Source organism: Eupeodes corollae, chromosome 3 (assembly GCF_945859685.1).
Source record: "Eupeodes corollae chromosome 3, idEupCoro1.1, whole genome shotgun sequence".
In the NCBI taxonomy this organism is placed as follows: Eukaryota; Metazoa; Arthropoda; class Insecta; order Diptera; family Syrphidae; genus Eupeodes; species Eupeodes corollae.
In genome coordinates this window covers 133,836,722-133,855,891 of record NC_079149.1, presented here as the reverse complement: position 1 = coordinate 133,855,891, position 19,170 = coordinate 133,836,722, and the positions used below count along the sequence as shown (strand labels likewise).

The 19,170-nt window shown below is 32.5% G+C and overlaps 2 protein-coding genes across 2 annotated transcripts; both read right to left on the bottom strand.

Moving 5' to 3' along the window:
• Positions 1–1,871: 1,871 nt before the first annotated feature.
• LOC129949344 (methyltransferase N6AMT1) lies at positions 1,872–2,599 on the bottom strand. Its single transcript, XM_056060745.1, has one exon. It carries the CDS (start codon positions 2,597–2,599, stop codon positions 1,946–1,948), a length of 654 nt encoding a protein of 217 aa, XP_055916720.1. The 3' UTR covers positions 1,872–1,945.
• A 19-nt stretch (positions 2,600–2,618) lies between these two features.
• Positions 2,619–3,130, bottom strand: LOC129949348 (SNAPIN protein homolog). The gene has a single exon (XM_056060748.1). It carries the CDS (start codon positions 3,024–3,026, stop codon positions 2,619–2,621), a length of 408 nt encoding a protein of 135 aa, XP_055916723.1. The 5' UTR covers positions 3,027–3,130.
• Between the last annotated feature and the right edge of the window lie 16,040 nt (positions 3,131–19,170).

Here is a 19,170-nt window from a genome sequence, read left to right as displayed (position 1 = left end):
TGTCTCCAGTTTCGCACGCCAAGTTGGTTGAGGTCCTCTCCCACCTGGGTGCGCCACCTGAGTCGCGGTCTTCCTCTACTGCGCCGTCCCTCGGGATTGAATTCGAAGACCTTCCGGGCTGGAGCGTTGATGTCCATCCGCTCTACATGACCTAGCCATCTAAGCCGTTGGACTTTAATTCTGCTAACAAGGTCAGTGTCGCTGTACAACCCGTACAGTTCGTCGGTATATCTTCTCCTCCATTCTCCATCTATGCGTACGCGACCAAAAATCACCCGAAGAATTTTTCTCTCGAAGCATCCTAAGACGCTCTCATCTTTCTTTGACAGGGTCGAGGCCTCAGCGCCATAAATGAGAACCGGAATGATGAGTGTCTTATAGATGGTGATTTTACATGCTCGAGAGAGGACTTTACTTCTAAATTGCCTTCTAAGTCCAAAGAAGCAGCGATTTCCAAGAGTTATTCTTCATTTGATTTCAGCGCTGGTGTCGTTGTCTGCATTAATAGCGGTGCCTAGGTAGACAAAGTCCTTAACTACCTCAAAGTTATAGCTGTCCATGGTGACGTTTTGTCCAAGACGTCGTCGTTAAGTGTCCTTTTTTGATGACAGCATATACTTGGTCTTGCCCTCATTGACCACTAAACCCATCTTCTTCGCTTTGATCTTCCAATTATGTCAATATCATCTGCGTATCCGAGTAATTGGATGGATCTTTGGAAGGTTGTGCCTCTAGTGTTGACGGTTGAGTTTTGCACAATTCTTTCCAGAACGATGTTGAAGAAGTCGCATGACAGTGCATCGCCTTGTCTAAAACCTTTTTTGACATCAAATGCATCGGTAAGATCTTTTCCGACCTTGATAGAGCAGCGTGCATTCTCCATCGTCATTCTGCACAAACGGATTAGTTTGACAGGTATGCCAAAACTAGATATTGCTCTGTAGAGCTCTTCTCTATAGATGCTGTCGTACGCGGCTTTAAATCGATAAAGATATGGTGGGTATCGATTTGAAGCCTCTGAGTTTTTTCCAAGGTCATCCGTAGTGTGAATATTTGGTCGATAGTGGACTTTCCTGGTCTGAAGCCACACTGATGAGGACCAATCAGGTTGTTGACGAATGGCTTCAGACGTTCACATAATACAGCAGAGAGGATCTTATACGCAATGTTAAGGAGACTGATGCCTCTGTAGTTGGCGCAGTTTAGACGGTCTCCTTTCTTATGTATCGGGCACACTATGCTGAGATTCCACTCATCGGGCATGCTTTCTTCCGACCATATTTTGCAGATGAGTTGGTGCATGCTCCCTACCAAGTCATCGCCTGCTGCTTTGAATAGTTCGGTGGTGATGCCGTCAGCTCCAGCAGCTTTGTTTGACTTAAGTTTAGATATAGCTATCTTCACTTCGTCATACGTGGCATCATCAGTCATTATTTCCTTGGAAAACAAAAAGGGGCTATCGTTATGATGAATGATGAGTTTTTGTTTTGTCACTTATTTATTGCAAAATAAAATAATTGCAATGAAATTTACTAACAAATTAAAATAACAACATATTCATTCAAATAATATTTTTGTAATTGATTATTATTCCAAGTTCTCAAGCTCTTACAAGAATACAAAAAAAAAAAACGAAGAATACGAAATTGTGCCGCTAGTGTTAACTCAGCTCAAGAAATGCCTAATTTAAGAAACAATGAGCAATGTATTTTACTCGTTGCTGGTATTTTGTGATACTCCCATCACTAGCGGCTAATGTTTGTTTATTTCTTTGAATTTGAATGAAGTGCTGTGGGCAAAGTGGGCTAATTCAAATTTCATGTTTCTTTATGAACCTGTTTGTTTAATTTTTAATTATAAAAACACAAAAATTAAGTTGAAAGCGGTAAGTAATGTTAACTATATTTTCATAATATTTGAATAGTAAAAAAAAACACTAATAAAATTAACAGCGCATTACTTTTAAAATAAACAAATGTTCGCCTGGAATTCGTCTTTCTTTAAAAATATTTGCAGTAAAGTTATTTTTGGCTAATCTATTTATGATATCCTTGGGTTTGTTTTCCTTTAAAACCAACAAATAAAGCACCCCTATTGGAGATAGAATGGAATCCAATTTATCAATAAGTGTATCGATAACACGCCTTCCATCAACACCACCAGCCCATGAAAATATTAAGTTATTATCTGTTGTGTCTGATTCAAAATTCTTCTCCTGATTCATCTCTTCGTCTGTGGTTACAACATATGGTGGATTAAATAGCAATATATCCACCAGATTATTTTTGATATTGTCGGTTAGGTTAGTTCTAATGGGATCTACAGAAGCTTTATTTCGAAGAGAAGTTCTCTTGGTGGTGTTGCAAGCCCAGGGATTTATGTCCGTGGACAAACACACTGCGTTGGGAAATTTCTTGGATAGAGCTGTAATGATAATTCCACTGCCAGACCCAATTTCTAAGCACACTCCCGGTTGAACTGTGTTCAAGTATTCCAAATCGTCTTCTATTGCATCCAAAAGTAGAAATGTATCTTCCGCAGGTTCGTAGACTTTCTCATAATCTTGCAGAGTTAAGTGGTCATAATGTGGGGTGTCCATGTTTTGAGATTTTTGTATATTATATGTTTGAAGAAATTGCTGATTCAAGTAGAGCTGCTCTTCTTTCCTGTTCCTTATCGATTAGCTTATGCAAATTGTTAAGTCGCTCTTGACTCGTCGTGAGAATGTTTGCAATGACCGTGACCTTGTGTTTTACGTTGATAAGTTCTTTTACTTTGTCCGAGAACTCGGGGATTGTCGCCTGAGCCTTTTCAATTTCCTTTAACTGTTCTGCTAGGGCATCCAATTGAATTTTTAGCTCAGCTTGTGCAGCTCTTGTGGCTGTTATTCTTTCGTCCAAACGATCCACTGATGGCTTGAACAAATTTATTATGCCTTCGGCTAAGATGTCACGAGTGGGATTATTGCAGAAATTTTCAGTGTTTTCATCTAGAGAGGTAACAGTACTGTCCGAATCTTTGTCCATGTCAGATGGCGATAACTTTCTTATTTTAAATTAACTTGGATAGTTTCAAGAAGAAATTTTACAAATTCATCGCTCTTGAGAAGTAAATTTTGCAAAAGTACACAAATGTCAAATTAGTTTGTTGACGTTTTTAGTTGGGGGCGTTCTAAATTGTAGCATTTTGGGTACTGTTTACACTTGTATTCATCGAAGGATGCTTTAAAAAACGTCAATATGGTAAATTAATTAAAATCAAATTTAAATTTTATATCCTTTAATTATATATTCCATTTCTCTACCCAGAAGTCAAATAAGCATTGAGTTTCTTTTCCTGCTATTTAGAAAGTTCTATAGAAATTATTCAAAAATCAAATCTATTGATTGTTCTGACAGCAAAATTTTGTTTATATTTTTGAGAATACTGAAATCGGAGATTTAAAAAATAAAGATTTTTGAGATAAAATTTGTGTCTTTAAAATTTTTTTTAACAGCTGATACCTTTCACTATCCGTCTAAACTCCACAAATGACAAACAAATATGTAAAATAAGAAACATTTGTGTTTTCAGAACTTTAAATAGTTTCTTTCTTCTTTTAAATTCAATAAAAGTAAATAGAAGATATAATATAATTGATTCATATTTGTATTTAAATATCGAAAAATTCTTTTCATTTTGAATTCTTATGTCCTTACCGAGCAGCTGATTGTGAAACGTCAAAACCAGTGTGCACTAACTTTGTAGCCGAAATTTGTACACTTCGTCGGAGGGGAAATTTCAACTACTTTTGTAGTTATCCGAATCCCTTGACTACGTAGCCACTAGCTTTGTAAATGCGACCAATGGCTCTGTTCAGTGACAGAGAACTTGAACGTAGAAAACATCAGTGCAATGTTCAAAAATTGATTCAAATAGTAACAATTATTGAATACCGATAGATCTCTGGTGATTCAGTGCGCTTCCGTCGAAAATTTTAATTTGTAAAAAAATTAGTAGAAGATTAATCCAAAAATGTAATATTCTTCTAAAATTGCATTTTTAATTATTTCTTTAATTTTACTTGAATTTACTTTGTTTTCTTCTTTTTAACATCTGACGTTTGACGTTTTTACTTAAATTTGCTTTTATAGTTTTGATAAACCTGTACTGCATCACACTACTCTGCAATGAACATTTTCTGGTTACAAAATTACAATTTATAAAAGAATTTTTGACAGCTCCAAGTTTATAGACATTTTTAAAAAAGTAGCAGAATAAAAGAATTTTATAATAGACCTAATTAAAGGCAAAGTGAACATTTTTGTGACAGAAATGGAATACGAAAATTTAGTGGCTGTGTGTTTTGTATCTTAATTATTGTATTCTTTTAGACAAGTAAATTTTAATCATTTTTACAATTAGTAAGCTTATTTTTATTTCTCACTTTTGAAAAAAAGTTTCAACTACGGATGAAGTTATTTGTTTTTTTTTTTCAATATATTTATCTAAAATCTACAAGCCTTGAAGATTATTAGAACATTTATATATTTAGATAAATCATTCATATTTATAAATGTTAATCATCTCAATATCTCATATTTACAGAATATTAATAGATATTTACATATGTCGATCACAGGAAAACTTATCGCTGTCAGACAAAGAACTTTATAGCAAAAATTGACAAAAGAAGAGCTACACAAGCAAGTTTACGTACAATTTATTTCATGATTTAGCTTTTTAATTCACAAACAAAAATCAAATATGACATTTGGCTGTGGTAATAACTTCTTAAACACAGCATTTCTTATGTTTTAGTTAAACCACAGGTTTAGCTCTAAACTTTGGACTTGCTAAGTTACAACTTAGCAAGAGTTTAGTAAACATCTATGAATATGGCCCAATTTGTTTAGGGCGATAAAAGTAAAACAAAGACAGTTAGAGTAGTAAAATTCTTATTTATTTGATGAATTGAAGACAAATTTGCAGAGAATAGTCCAATATTAAACAATATGTTATTCAGTACTATTTTATAGATTGATTCAAAAAAAAATGTACAGCTGTGGACAACTAATTAGAAACATTACTTGCTCCTCATTTCCACACTCACTTTATCAAGTGTGACTAGAATAGCGGTATTCAAAACGGTGTAATGCAAGCTTTATTAGATAATTGTTTGAAAGCATCATTTGTCAATTTGTGCATAATTCTTTGCAAAGTACCAAATAAAATCAAGTTAGAGTGTAAAAAGTGTTCGTTTCAACTGGTCAACTAATTAGAAACAGTTAAATTACATTTGATTTGTGTGAAATAAAAATAATCTTTTTATTTTGCATTGGTAAGTAGAAAATTCTGAATTGTCTGCAAACGTTTTGAAAGAAGAAATTTTAAATGTTGGTGGTAATTGCAATAGGAAAATTAAAGAGCTGTGATCCTCCTACAAGGATAGCGATTCTTGAGCTTTGGAAGCTTAAAGTGTCCTATGTTAATATTAATTGAACAGTTCTGTAAAGAAAGTTTTCAATGCAATTAAGCATTTTCAAAAATTGGGGACTGCTGAAAATTTACCTCGTAAAAAACGGGCCCGTAAGACAAGCTGCCAAATAGATCGAGCAATTAGTAGGCTGGCCAAAAAAGACCCAAAAATAAGCTCCACAGAGATACAACGTCAACTCTCGGTTGCATTCGATGTCCCGATAGGGCCACTCACAATCAAAAGAAGATTAGTAGAAGTTGGGTTGCATGGTCGTGTTTCTTAGAAGAAACCATTAGTAACCGCAAGGCAACGTAGTCTTAGAATAGAGTTCGCAAGATCACACGACAACTGGACAACAAACGAATGGAAGTACATAGTGTAAAGTGACGAAACTAAAATAAATAGGATCGGCCAAGATGGTGCACGTTATGCCCGAAGGCCAAAAGGAGCAGCGTTCCACCCTAAATACGATTTCCAATAATTAAGCATGGAGGCGACTCGCTTAACGTTTGGGGTTGTTTCTCGTGGTGTGGAGTTGGCCCAATCCATCGAATCGATGGAACGCTAACAGCTGTTAAATACATTGACATTCATAAGTGGATTGGGCCGATGAAAACATGCCAATGATATTTAAGTTTCAGCAAAACAACGACTACAAGCACACTGCTGGGATTACGAAACAGTTCTTTAGGGACCCATCGATAACAGTTCTGGAATGGGCTTCATCAAGTACAGACCTAAATCCGATAGAGCATCTTGGGGCAGATGTTAAAAGAGCTGTTGCTCTCAAAAATAACTCCAACAATTATGTTCTTTCGAAGGTATTAAAGATAATCAACCCTATCACAAAATCCATTCGTAGAAAATCTACCCTACGAATTACGAAAAATTTACATCACAAAATCCGAATGGAATTTAAAAAGGCATTGCCTCGTTTGCCGCTTCATTTTCATTTTCGAAATCAGCTGTTTCGGGTCAAACATTGTGAAGATTACCCAAATAAATTTGAATTAATTTCCAGTTTTTTAAAAACGTTTTTTTAAAGTGTAAACAAATTAAATATAAAGTCTTTAAAAATGGATTCAGTGGCTTTTTCTATAATTGCTGGTCGAATAGAGTCCTTCAGGCGAAAGAGAAACCTGAAAATTCAGAGGAAAATACTTCGAGACGCTTGTAATCCATTCGACTTAGATGACATAACGTATGTACATATAGTGACATTGAATTTAATTGTGTTTATGTTTTAAAAACAAAATCTTAAAGATTTCAAAGAAATTTACGACTGAACAAACCCTGCATTCAAATATGTATTGGATGAGCTGGAACATGAGCTTAATTTAGGAGTGTTTTCATGCGCAATAATTTCCATTAGCGGGCTCGTAGCTGTCAAAAGATTCTTGGCAGGAGGTGGATACCACTTTGGTGTTGGTAACGAATATGAGGTTGTCATGGCACAGTCCACATTTCTTCAACACTCAAAACTGTATTGAATGTAATGGAAAGAAGACTGTGTCCTGTGTGGATACAAATCCAGATGAGATTCCAAACCCAAATGAATTCACGTTTTGTATTCCAGATGTGGAAGTTGTAGCCCTGCCAGTTGAATGACTCCTTCCTCCAGCTTTGAGAAGGAATGTTGCCGGAGCTCTCCGCCACCAGTTGCATTTATCTCTTTTTTGTTGTCGACAAGTTTCTTTTTTATGTAAGATTTCCAATCTAACCAAACCTAAGAGTTTTAAAATATTTTTTTATAGCAGCATTTTTCACGTACTTTTCTCCAAACTGAAGCTTGTTTTGAAGGTGGCCCAAGAGCATTCAGTTTGGATTTAACTTTTTTCCAGAACAGCGTCACATCTTCTTTTAGAGCCTTAGTATATCCTTGAGCTATGTCCTTTTTCTCATTTAATAATTGATAAAGCCTTTCGTATTGTGTCTTATTTGTTGGTTTTGTCATTTTAAAGCAACAAATATTATTAAAAGAAAAACAAATTGGTTAATACTTACATATTTATAAACAACACAACTGTTTCCCAACGATTCCGACACAAATTACTTGTCGTAGAAAAAGAGTCAAAATTTCCGTTTCATTCGGATTGAGTGAAACCAAATTTCACGAACTTCGAAATTCGTAGCAGATTTTCCACTACGAATGAATTTTGTTATCGATTTTTCGGGATTCGGAGCACATTTCCGATTACGATGGAATTCATGATAGGGCTGAATAATAAGCTGCTTGGAAGGCTGGACCCGTATAGCAGTGTAGGCGGCTTATTTCATCAATGGAACGAAGATGTCAGGAAGTTTTGAACCAAAAAGGTTTCGCAACAAGGTATTAACGATAAATATAAGGTAAATGATATTATAAAGTTATAAATTTTATAATAAGATATGATTTTTCTCTTTGTTTTCTAATTAGTTGTCCACCAATAAACGCTGTGTTTTTCGCAGAAGCTGCCATATGAAATAAATGTTATATTTGGAAAACATTGTTTTAAGTTTAAAAAATATATTTAAAAAAAAATATTTTTGCACAAAAAAAAACAAAAAAATGCAGATACTGCAGATACTGCTTTAAAAGTGAATTCAATTTGAGTTTCTAATTAGTTGTCCACAGCTGTAATTAAATTTTTCAACAAAGCAGACAAAATTCTCGGTAATATTCGACACAAGCTGAAAAACTCCAATGAATATGTACACATATACAGTATCGGACAAAACATTTGCAACTAGAAACGAAAGTAAGCATTTTCTTAAAAAAATTTTAATTGTATCTGAATCGTCATATCAATGTATCAAAACAATCGTCATATATTTTTAATACTGTGTATTCAAAGTTATTAAAAATATATAACACTCAAAACATAAAAAACTTTTAGTAACTTAACGTTTAATTGTATTAAGTAACTTCAAATTCACCTGCGACAAAACAATTGCAACTAAAGTGTCATCACTGTTTAACTGAATTATTAACAGTTACATCGTTCTATTTTGTCCAATTATATAACTGCATTGCATTTAGCAATTGTCTGAAGGTCGTGAGCTTAAAGCAAAGTTGCAGTTATTTATTTACATAAAGCACATCGCCAGTGATATCGGTTTCAATTTCAATATAAAATTATTAAATAATGGCAGCGAATTGTAAACGATTTAATTCGGGCATTTCACAAAAAAACATTTCAAAAAAATTTAATGTAAATAAATCGTCGGTCTCACGAATAATAAGCCGTTATCTCAAAACAAAAGAAGTGTCTGTTGTGCATCGCGGTGGTCGACCACGTAAAACAAGTCTTCGAACGGATGCTATGCTCATAAGAAAAGTCAAAAAAGGTCCCTTCATATCTGCCTCAAAATTGGTACAGGAGTTCCAATTAAATGTAAGCACTAGAACGGTATCTCGTCGGTTGGCGGTTGCTGATTTGAGCTGTTATCGGCCTTCTAAGAAACCTTTAATTTCGTTCCGAAACCAGAAAAAAAGAATGCACTTTGCTAAGGAACACCTTTCTTGGGACAAGCAGAAATGGAGTCGAGTTCTTTTCAGTGACGAATCTAAATTTAATATAATGGGAAGTGACGGAATATCTTCCGTAAGAAGACCACGTGGCAAGAGATTAGAGTCACGTTATTGCATAAAAACTCTCAAGCACGGGGGTGGGAATGTAATGGTGTGGGGTTGCTTTTCTGCTGCTGGTTTAGGCCCATTGCATCGCATAAATGGAATAATGGAAAGGGAAATGCCATTGCGTTGGGTCTTCCAGCAGCACAACGACCCAAAGCACAAGTCGAGACTGGTTAAAACCTGGCTTAATGATCATGACATCACTGTTATGAATTGGCCACCACAGTCACCAGACTTAAACCCGATTGAAAACCTTTAGGAAATCGTGAAACGGAAAATTAATCGGGAAAATTTTAGAAATGCAGACGGTTTTTTCAAAAGAGTACAAACGGCTTGGAATGAAGTTCCACCAAACATCATTCAACATTTAATTGAATCCATGCCAAGAAGATGCAAGGCAGTTGTTAAAAACAAGGATTCGCTACAAAATATTGATTATTTTATAATGTTTATATCTATTCATTTGAAGTTGCAATTGTTTTGTCGCGTGCTAATTTGAAGTTACTTGATAAAATTAAACGTTAAGTTACTGAAAGTTTTTTGTTTGTGTTATATATTTTAACTTTGAATCTTTGAATACACAGTATTAATAATATATCACGATTTTGTTGATTCTGAATAAAATTTTTTTAAGAAAATGCTTACTTTCATTTTTAGTTGCAAATGTTTTGTCCGATACTGTATATATGTACATAATATATCCAAATACTTACATAGGTTGAAGGATTATGATATGACAGTACAGCCTACCTATTGACTTATTTTGTATTTCATCCTCCCTCCTATTCCACAGGCGCTCCATTCAAAAAAACAAAAATACAAACTTATATAGGAAAGAGTAATTTTTCTCTTCAAGGACTTTTGAAGGACAAGTCGTAATCTTTATATTCTCAAATAGTAGGTACCTACATTTCTTTAATACCCGGAAACGAAAAGGTCCTGCTGCACATGCACAAAACTGTAGTCGCTTCGTCAGATATAAAAATAAAAATAAGAAAAAGCAACTAACTACTGCACAGGGATGACGAATAAACATCTTTTCCAAGCCAAAAATGTAATACACCCCAACTCATTTTCTGTATCAAACTACTCGTATATGTCGATAGTCGAAATTTCAACTTCTATACACTATGTTCCTCAATCATCCCTTTAAAACCTATAGAAACAATGTTGGTGATTCGTGAATGCGGTGTTGGATGTACCTATAGTATGAAAAAGTGTACAGTCCCGTCGTTCGTGTTCGTGTTCGTTAACAGCTTACTGCTGGAAAATTTTTGGATGTATCACCAGCGCGACATGATGCCAAGCGATGCCATCCCAATCCCAATCCCAACAAGAAAAACCAGAAAACCTCTGTTTCGTTTCGACGCTGATTGAGAAGGGTGTGTTGTTTTTCTTGTTTGTTGTAAATTAGGTTTTCACGGCAATGCTACCCCCGTAGCTCGAAAATGATGCCTTGGGCAATATGCACAATAATATGTCTATCTCTACCGCCGTCATGAAAGGTCGAATTGTTCGTTATGAAGTATGACCGAAATGAGAAGAAAAAATACTTTTGATATGTGGCTTTCCTCTTTTTTTATGTTGGTTGGTATGCCGTATACATTTTCTCTTATTATCGATTATGGAAAATACAAAAAAAAGAGAGGGAGAGAGGGATTGATTAAATATATCTGTATGTGTGGACATATGTGAGAAAAACAAATACAACAACAACAACACAAACCAGGGAAAATCTAGAACATTATGGAACTCATTTTCTTGTCGGTATATCGATTTATTTGAAGTTTTTGTTAATTTATGTATATCCCTGCCAAACCTACCTTCTTCTTTTAACAATTTATACTCTTTTGTAGAAAGTTAGAAATTAAAATTCATGTTAGATATAGATTTTTCCATTTTAATTTGTTTGTTTCAGTCTTGAATCACTTATAGGTACATACGGTCTTGATAGACAATTGATGTAATTAGCCGAGAGATAATGTTTATTTTTCTATTTTTGAATTGTTGTTTTTTCTTTATTTATTCTGGTACTGAAAACAAAAGTGTATTCTATCACAATGTGGGAGGAATTTTTAATACGATTTTCAACTCTGATTAAAGCTCATTTATCTTTTTTGTTCTAAAAAGAAATAACAAACTACATAAAATCTTAAGTTAGAATAAAATAAACAATAGAATAGAATAAAAGATTAGAATTAAAAACATATGTATGAAGTTATGAAATAAAACGCTATTTACGAATCCAAATCCAAACTTTAAGTTGCTTCATCGGTTAATATTTATACAATTTTAAGTACGTTGCCCTTTGAAAGTGAAAAATTACCTTCTGTGCTGTTTTTTTTTCAAATCAACGGGAATGAATTCAAAGAATTTTGACTTTTCATCACAATGATAATTCTCTAGGGTTAGGTAAAAAGGTCTTAAGTCCAAAAATTCCATTTTTAACTTCCCATAGGAAGTTATTGTAATGGGTCCGATTTGTCAAATTGAAAATTTTGACATTTCTCGACGTTTCAAGGTCCCTAGAGTCGAAATAAAAGATTTTTACGTACGTTTGTACGTCCGTACGTTCGCGACGTTTTTTTCGTCGTCCATAGCTCAAGAACCAGAAGAGATATCGACTTCAAATAAATTTTGTTATACAGATAATAAGGCAGAAAGATGCAGAAAGGGCTCTCGAAAAAATTGCGTGGGTGTTTTTTTTACCATTGCAGTTTAAAAAAAAGGTGAAAATTTTGGTTAACCTTAAATATCTTACGAACCAAAAACGCTAGAGACTTGAATAAAATTTTATATAATAAACTGTAACGTGATCTCAAAGACGTATATTTTTTGAAAAAAATCTATCTAACTGAAGAAAAAAAATTTGTCACCTCCAAAATTTAACGACTAAAATATAATTTTATCTCCAAAACAATTTTGAGCAACGGAGAACAATGTTTTTGAAATCTGATAAAATTTTGAGAAAAATCGAATTGACAGTTTTTTTTTACAAAAAATAAAAACCTAAAAAAAAAATGTATAAAAGTTGGTAAAAATTGATTTTCGACTCAAATATCTTTTCAAAACTTTGAGATATTGGCTTTAATTTACTTTTATCTTTCAAAACATCTTGTTGTCAACATTCAGTTAAAGTTTGAAAAAAATCGATTTGACAATTTTTGTACAAAAAATTAAAAACCGAAACAAAATTAACAAAAGTTCGAAAAAAATGATTTTCGACTCAAATATCTTTTAAAAACTTTGAGATAATAGGTTTTAACTAATTTTTTCTTATAAGAAATATTGTTTTCAACATTAGGACAAATTTTGAGAAAAATCGAATTGACAGTTTTTTTACAAAAAATAAAAACCTGAAAAAAAAATGTATAAAAGTTGGTAAAAATTGATTTTCGACTCAAATATCTCTTCAAAAATTTTAAATATTGGCTTCAAACTAATTTTATCTTATAAGAAATATTGTTTTCAACATCCGATAAAATTTTTAAAAAATTCGAATTGACAGTTTTTTTTTACAAAAAATAAAACTCTAAAAAAACAATACTAAAACTTGGTAAAAATTTACTCTCGGCTCAAATAGCTTTTCAAAAATTTAAAATATTGGCTTCAAACTTATTTTATTTCACAGAAAATATTGTTTTCGATATTCAGTAATTTTTATATAAAATTCTAACAGTCCGTTTTTTCATAAAAAATAAAATCTACAAAAATTGCAAATTTGGTAAAAATTGATACGGGTACATACTCGTATAGACAAACTTTTAAGCAAGACAAATCGACAGACGGGATGGGAAGTTATCAGTGTGGGTCGCATCCCAGCCTCTTTTTTGTTTTTGATTTAACCGTAGACCTATGTACGTTGAGGTCATTTTTGACCCAAGTTTTTTTTTGTTTCGAAGGACAAGACAATTTGGAGCCCAGTTCCATTGACTCCACCTGGAAAGCATATTAACAATTCTTCGGTTCATTCGTTTTTAGATTGTGTTTTTAGTGGCCCGAGCCCGTTCCGAAAATGTGATAGCAATAAAACCGGGTGTTACTCGTTGCGCTATTGCTTGAGGTCATGTATTGATGGATTCATTTTTGTTATTTTTTCCACCTCATTTTCGAAAATACAAATAAGTTTAGCGACAAACACAAAACAGGTGTCTGTCTACAAGTAAGTTCTTCCATTTCGGTTTTGTTTTTTTGAAGGATTTGGTTTTTCGCATATCGGAAACAGAGCGCATTGAGGACTTGTTTGACGCCAATTTCGGGCAATTTTCAGAGCTATTATGTCTAAAGAGATCTACCAATAAATTACGAAAGTTCTACGTTTTGACGATCCAACTAAATTTGCACCTGTTTACAATCTATGGGCTGAATAGCTTCCTTTATTTTACAACCCATCACCATGTGTTACGGTGGATGAACAGATGCTCATTTAGGCAGTACATGCCTAACAAGCCAGAGAAATATGGCTTGAAGTTTTCGGCTCACTTGCGCTGAAACATCATATCTCTGAAGGATTCAGCCTGGGGTCGAAACGACCCGTCAACGTAGAATTAGTCGTTTTTTTTAAAGGTAGGTTAACGGTTAAAGGAACTGTTCCAGAACAACTGCTTAAAATCGTATTTATTTAGTCTTTAGACGAAAAAACAGACAAATTCATATTTGTTTTGATATTAACGTCTTAAGTTGATTGAGTCTAAGTGACCAATTTCTGACTTAAGACCATTTTGCCTAACATCAAAGAATTTAGATCAAAGCAATTCAGTAATTAAGTATTTTTTGTGGAAGTTTTTTTGCTTCCAAACAACAAAGCATCAACTCTGCTAACTCCGTTTACAGCCTAGGACATAACAAAGCACATACTATTAAGAAAAATGGTTCATTTAAAATTTCCCTTAAGTCGAATAGTTATTGAACAATCAACAATAACTATGATATCCAAAAAGTACCATAAAATTTGTTAGTTTTTTGTACTTCCTTATTTATGGTCTTTTTAATCTCTCAAATTTTTTTAATAATTGGAACACATACTAACGGTTTAAAATACCATTAGGAAAAGAGGAAGGGATTAAAAAGGCGATCTCAGATATTTGGAATTCTAGAATATTGCTAAGACTGAGTTTGGTAAAGCTGCCACATTCGAATAGTACAGCTAACGAATATCTGTAATTTACAGTACGATCGAAGTTGGATTCAAGGGTAAACCGATGTGCATTCCTGAAACATATTTTAGGGAAGAAATGCAAATGGCTCTTTCACTAAAGCATAGACCGTTCTTTCTCTTCTGTTCTTCAATCTTGTGTTGTTATCACCTTACATAGTCTAGTCGCTCAAGGTGCTGTGTTCTCTACTCTGTACATTTGTAGTGGAAATGTAATGTTAATAATGGACAAAAAAAAGTAAAGCAAGAAAAACAATGTTAGACACCATAAAAGCAACATTTTGACAGTTAAGTTGTTATTTCTTGCTCGAACATTGAAAGAAAGTACATAATTTTTGCTATTTTTTAGTAAGATTTATTTTCAAAAAATAGGCCGTCGAGGTTTTTGCACTCCGAGAAATAAAGAGAATTATTGTCCATCTTCACAATCAAAAAAAATCCGTCCCCAAATACTAAACTCTCTTCGGAAAGTGCCACTTATTGATCAAGAAAAAAATCGAGATCTAAATTTTAAAAACACCACCCTTAAGAGTTTCACACGAAAGAGCCATCTCAAGAAAATGTTAGATGTTTTTAAATCATTTCTCACCAATATGGTTAAAATAATCAAGGAATTTGATCATGACAAGCAACCTCATTTGAAAGAGGCTTGACGATGCAAAGCTAAACCGGAAAATAAAGGTGCTTTTATGAACCAACATCAAAGATCTCATAATATTTCCTAAGAAGCATCTGAACAAAAATATGCATTTTTGGATAAGAGTACTTTGAAGTAATGAAACAAAAACTGTGTCGTTAAAGTTTCGTGGAATTTTTGATAGGGCAGAATGTTTTGGTTATACCTGCGATGGTTAGTGCGTAGGACTTTCATGCCAGAGGTCTTTGGGTTAGATCCCTGTTTGTGCCAACTAACATTTTCTCACGAAAGCAGAACTTCTTGCAAGGAATTGACAAACCCTCTAAGAGTAATTCTGGTCATGAATAGTGATGGTTAGTGCGTTGGACTGTGATGCCAGTGGTCTTGGGTCCGATCTCTGCCTATTCCATCTAAAGTCTTTTCACGGGTAGTGCCTCTTGCGAGGAATTGACAAATTCTCCAAGAGTAACTCTTGTCATGAAAAAAGTGCTTTCTTAAATTAGCCGTTCGGATGCGGCACATAAAACTGTAGATCCCCTCCATTCCTGGCAACATTACTCGCACACAGGAATGGTTGAGAGTTGTAAGTCACTAGGGCCTAGTTCTTAAACGGACTGCTGCGCTACCCAGAATAAAGCTCTCTCAAATTAGCCACTCGGATTCGGCATAAAAGTCCCTGACATGACTTGCCCACAGGAATGGTTAAGATTTCTAACTTGGTCCTAGTCCTTAACGGACTGTCGCACCATCTTATTTATTTATTTATGAAGGTTTCGTGAAAAATTGATTTGAGCAACTAAATAACATTGATCTCGCTGAGAAGGAATCAGAAATAACTGTTAACAATTATTTTTAAATTTTATCTTAAACGGGTTTAAAATGTACAGTGGTGGAAAAATAATTAGAAACAATGAAAAGAGTGCAGTAGAGTAGTAAATATGCACTTTTCTTATCATTGTTTATGCTCTTCACACACACAAAATGATAAACGGTAAAATACAGTTCTCTTTTTGCTGCTATTGTGGAGTATGTTTTTAGTTTGCAGGTTGCTTATAAAAGAATATTTGAAATCTAAGCTTGGAAAAATAATTAGAAACAGTAAGCAAATATTGAAGAAGTGATATTATTTAACGGTAAATATTTGGTGCTACATTTTTGTTCTAATATCTTTGCTTTACTATGTAGTTTAAAAAAATGGTTAAAAACAGTAGCTGCTCACCAGGGCTAAGGAAGATAATTATTCACAAGTACTGCAAGGAAAAAGCTACCATGGATAACATCCCCAAGGATTTGCTTTGCTCCAAGAAGATGGTATATATAGCAGCATAAAAACTCCCAAAAGGAAATTCATTCAGCTGTGTCTAGAACAATAAGGAACCGATTGCTGGAAGCAGGCTTGCGGGGTTGCATTGCTCGGAAAAAGCCACACGTTTCAACAAAAAAAAAATTAAAACGTCGATTAACATTTGCCAAGGAATATGGACATTGAGCGATGAATCAAAATTTAATATGTTTGCATCTGATGGTAAAAGATATGTTAGACACCCAGTTAACAAAGAACTCGATCCTAAGTTGAGAGAAGTTTGAGAGTCAAAATTTCCAAAAACTTAAATGAATTGTTCAAAAACATAGAAGAAGTTTGGCGGAATATCCCACTTCAACGCTGTCAAGATTTGGTAGCTAGTTTACCTAAGTGGTATGCAGCTGTAATTGCTAGTAAGGGTTACTCCCCAAAATATTGATTTTTTCAATCGAACAAAGGTTTTTTGAAGTAGAAAATATAATTTCTTTACCTTTTATTTGTATTTTTCTAATTATTTTTCCACACTTTTATTTTTTTTCCGAATATAGTGTTATTTATGTTATAGTTTTTATTTTTAATAACTTTTTCATAAAAGTGTATATAAGAGAACATCGTTTTTGTTATTTGTTGATATGTAAAAAAAATGTTTGTTTCTAATTATTTTTCCACCACTGTATGTAAAAAATAATAATTTAGGTTATTAATAGAGATTTACTTTTTTATTTCAATTGTTTTTTTTACCGAAACTAAATAAATAAAGAATTAACCTTTTTCCCCAAAAAAAGTCATAAAAATAATAAATAAAAGGTAAAACTTCTCTCGTTTTAAGAGATTTCAAAAATGTTGCCTTTTCTCAAAAAATAGTTTTTATTTATGTTTATTTTTAAACAAATGATAAATATTACTTTTTTCGAATGTCAAATTAAATGAATGAAAATGAAGTGAATTTGTGTATGTCGGTAACGTCGGTAATACTGCGCGGTAAAGATCCGCTTATAAAATGCATCGGATTTTTCATTTGATGTCTGGTTTGTTAATTTTTGTAATCAAAATTGTAAGTGAAAACTAATGTATTGCAAAATTTAGAATATTTGTTGTATAAATAAAAAAATATCAACCGTTTTAGAGGGAGGGACACACTTTTTAACATTTCTCCGAAGCTCTCTGTTTGAGGATTCTCTTATTCCTCTGCTTCCAATTGGAATAAAAACTCCAATACTGTCGATTTCCAAAAATTACACCAATTATTCTGTTTAGGTGGATTGATTAAACTTAATTTTTGTATGAATCAAAACAATTTATCCCAAGATTTTTACATGAACAGCTGTTTATTTGAATGTCAAATTGGTTTGGGATAATGTAGTTCACCATATTGGATAGCAGAATGCAAAGGCAGTGTGATAAGGAATCGAATATACGATTCACGTGAATAGCAGAAAATTGCTGAATCGCTGAATATCTACTTTATAAATCCTATGAAACTTAAAAAAAAGGAAATAATTTGTACCTACCTACAGGAATATGTAGATTGCTGCGTCCCCTTCTTTTAATACAAAAATAGAACTATAAAAACATTAAATCCAATTGAACGGCAAGAACATATAAGTTATAAGTATTTCAACAAAAATTCATATTGTTGATATTTCAAGTCTCCTAATCTATTTCTGTATTTAATTATTTTCGAGTTTAACAAATTTGTTTCTTCTCTTTTAAAAAACACTCAATTTAATCTTGTTTTTTTATTTTTCTATAGTCTTTGACAAAAGTCAAGGAATTGTAAAATTTGTATGTAATATAGTCAAACAAAAATATCATCGATTTAAATGATTTCATCGTCCTCAATTTTTTATTTACACAATAATAATTACAAAATAATATAAATATTAAAAGATTAACATTAAATTTAAAGTTTTATGATAATTTTCTCTTAAATATTTAATTTTTGATTTGTTTAAATAGATTCATGGTACAAAGTTTATTGCTCTTGATTGGTTTACTTTTTTTTTTATTTTTCAAAGGTTACAACGATGAAAAATGTATATTTATTGTTTTTGTTTTTTTTTTTTATGGGATGTATATAATAAATGTATATATGTATTTTTTTTGTTTTAATTCTTTTACGAAAACCAATTTATTTAAATAAATATTATTTAGTATAGGTAGTTTTTTTTTTTAAATTTGTGTTTATGTTAGGTTCGAACATCTAAAATAAAACTAGTAAGTATTTGGTTAAGTTCAGTCGGAGAAAAAAACCTTTGTTTTCCTTATAAACAATTATTTATTTTTATTATTATTCATTTAACAATTTACATTCATTCTTGTTTTTGTTTTATTTTTTGTTGTATAATTTGTACATGTTCTTTTATGCTATTACTTTTTTTTTTTAGATTTATTACATTCAATATAATTTTAATAATAAATGTTTTATAATAATAAACTCATTTGTGAATATTTTTATTGTAAAGACTAATAATGAATTGTTTAACCTACATCTAGTATCTACATGAATAAGTAAGTAAGTAATTTTTGCATTTTCACAGCTTTTTCAACAAATAGAAAATGCTCCATGAACTTAAAACATACGTTTATCATCTAAAATACTGAGTTGAACAATACGAACCATTTTTATTTCAGTTTTATTTTATATCATTTTCATTTTTATTTGCATTACATACGAATATAAAATGTGTGACATATTGTGGAAACAAAGCTAAAAAGAGGAATCGTAAAGAAAACAACAAAATTAGACAATTATTTCGAAAGATCCAGAAAATCTTTCAAAACTCAGACTCTGGCAACCCACCGCACGCTAAAGACTAAAAGTAAATTTCCGTATACAAAATTCTCACCAAAAGAGAAACCGTCAATTTTGTTCAAAAATCATTTTGTTTAAAATTTAAAATGAAAATAGATTTTTAAATAAAATTTTAGGCAATTCGTTTTCAATTTAACGGTTTCATTCAAAGACAATTTGTTGGTGCGAAGTGTAAATGCTTTATTA

Excerpts from the sequence above, each read along its gene's own strand:
- LOC129949348 (XM_056060748.1), bottom strand. The coding sequence starts at position 3,026 with ATGGACAAAGATTCGGACAGTACTGTTACCTCTCTAGATGAAAACACT.
- LOC129949344 (XM_056060745.1), bottom strand. The coding sequence starts at position 2,599 with ATGGACACCCCACATTATGACCACTTAACTCTGCAAGATTATGAGAAA.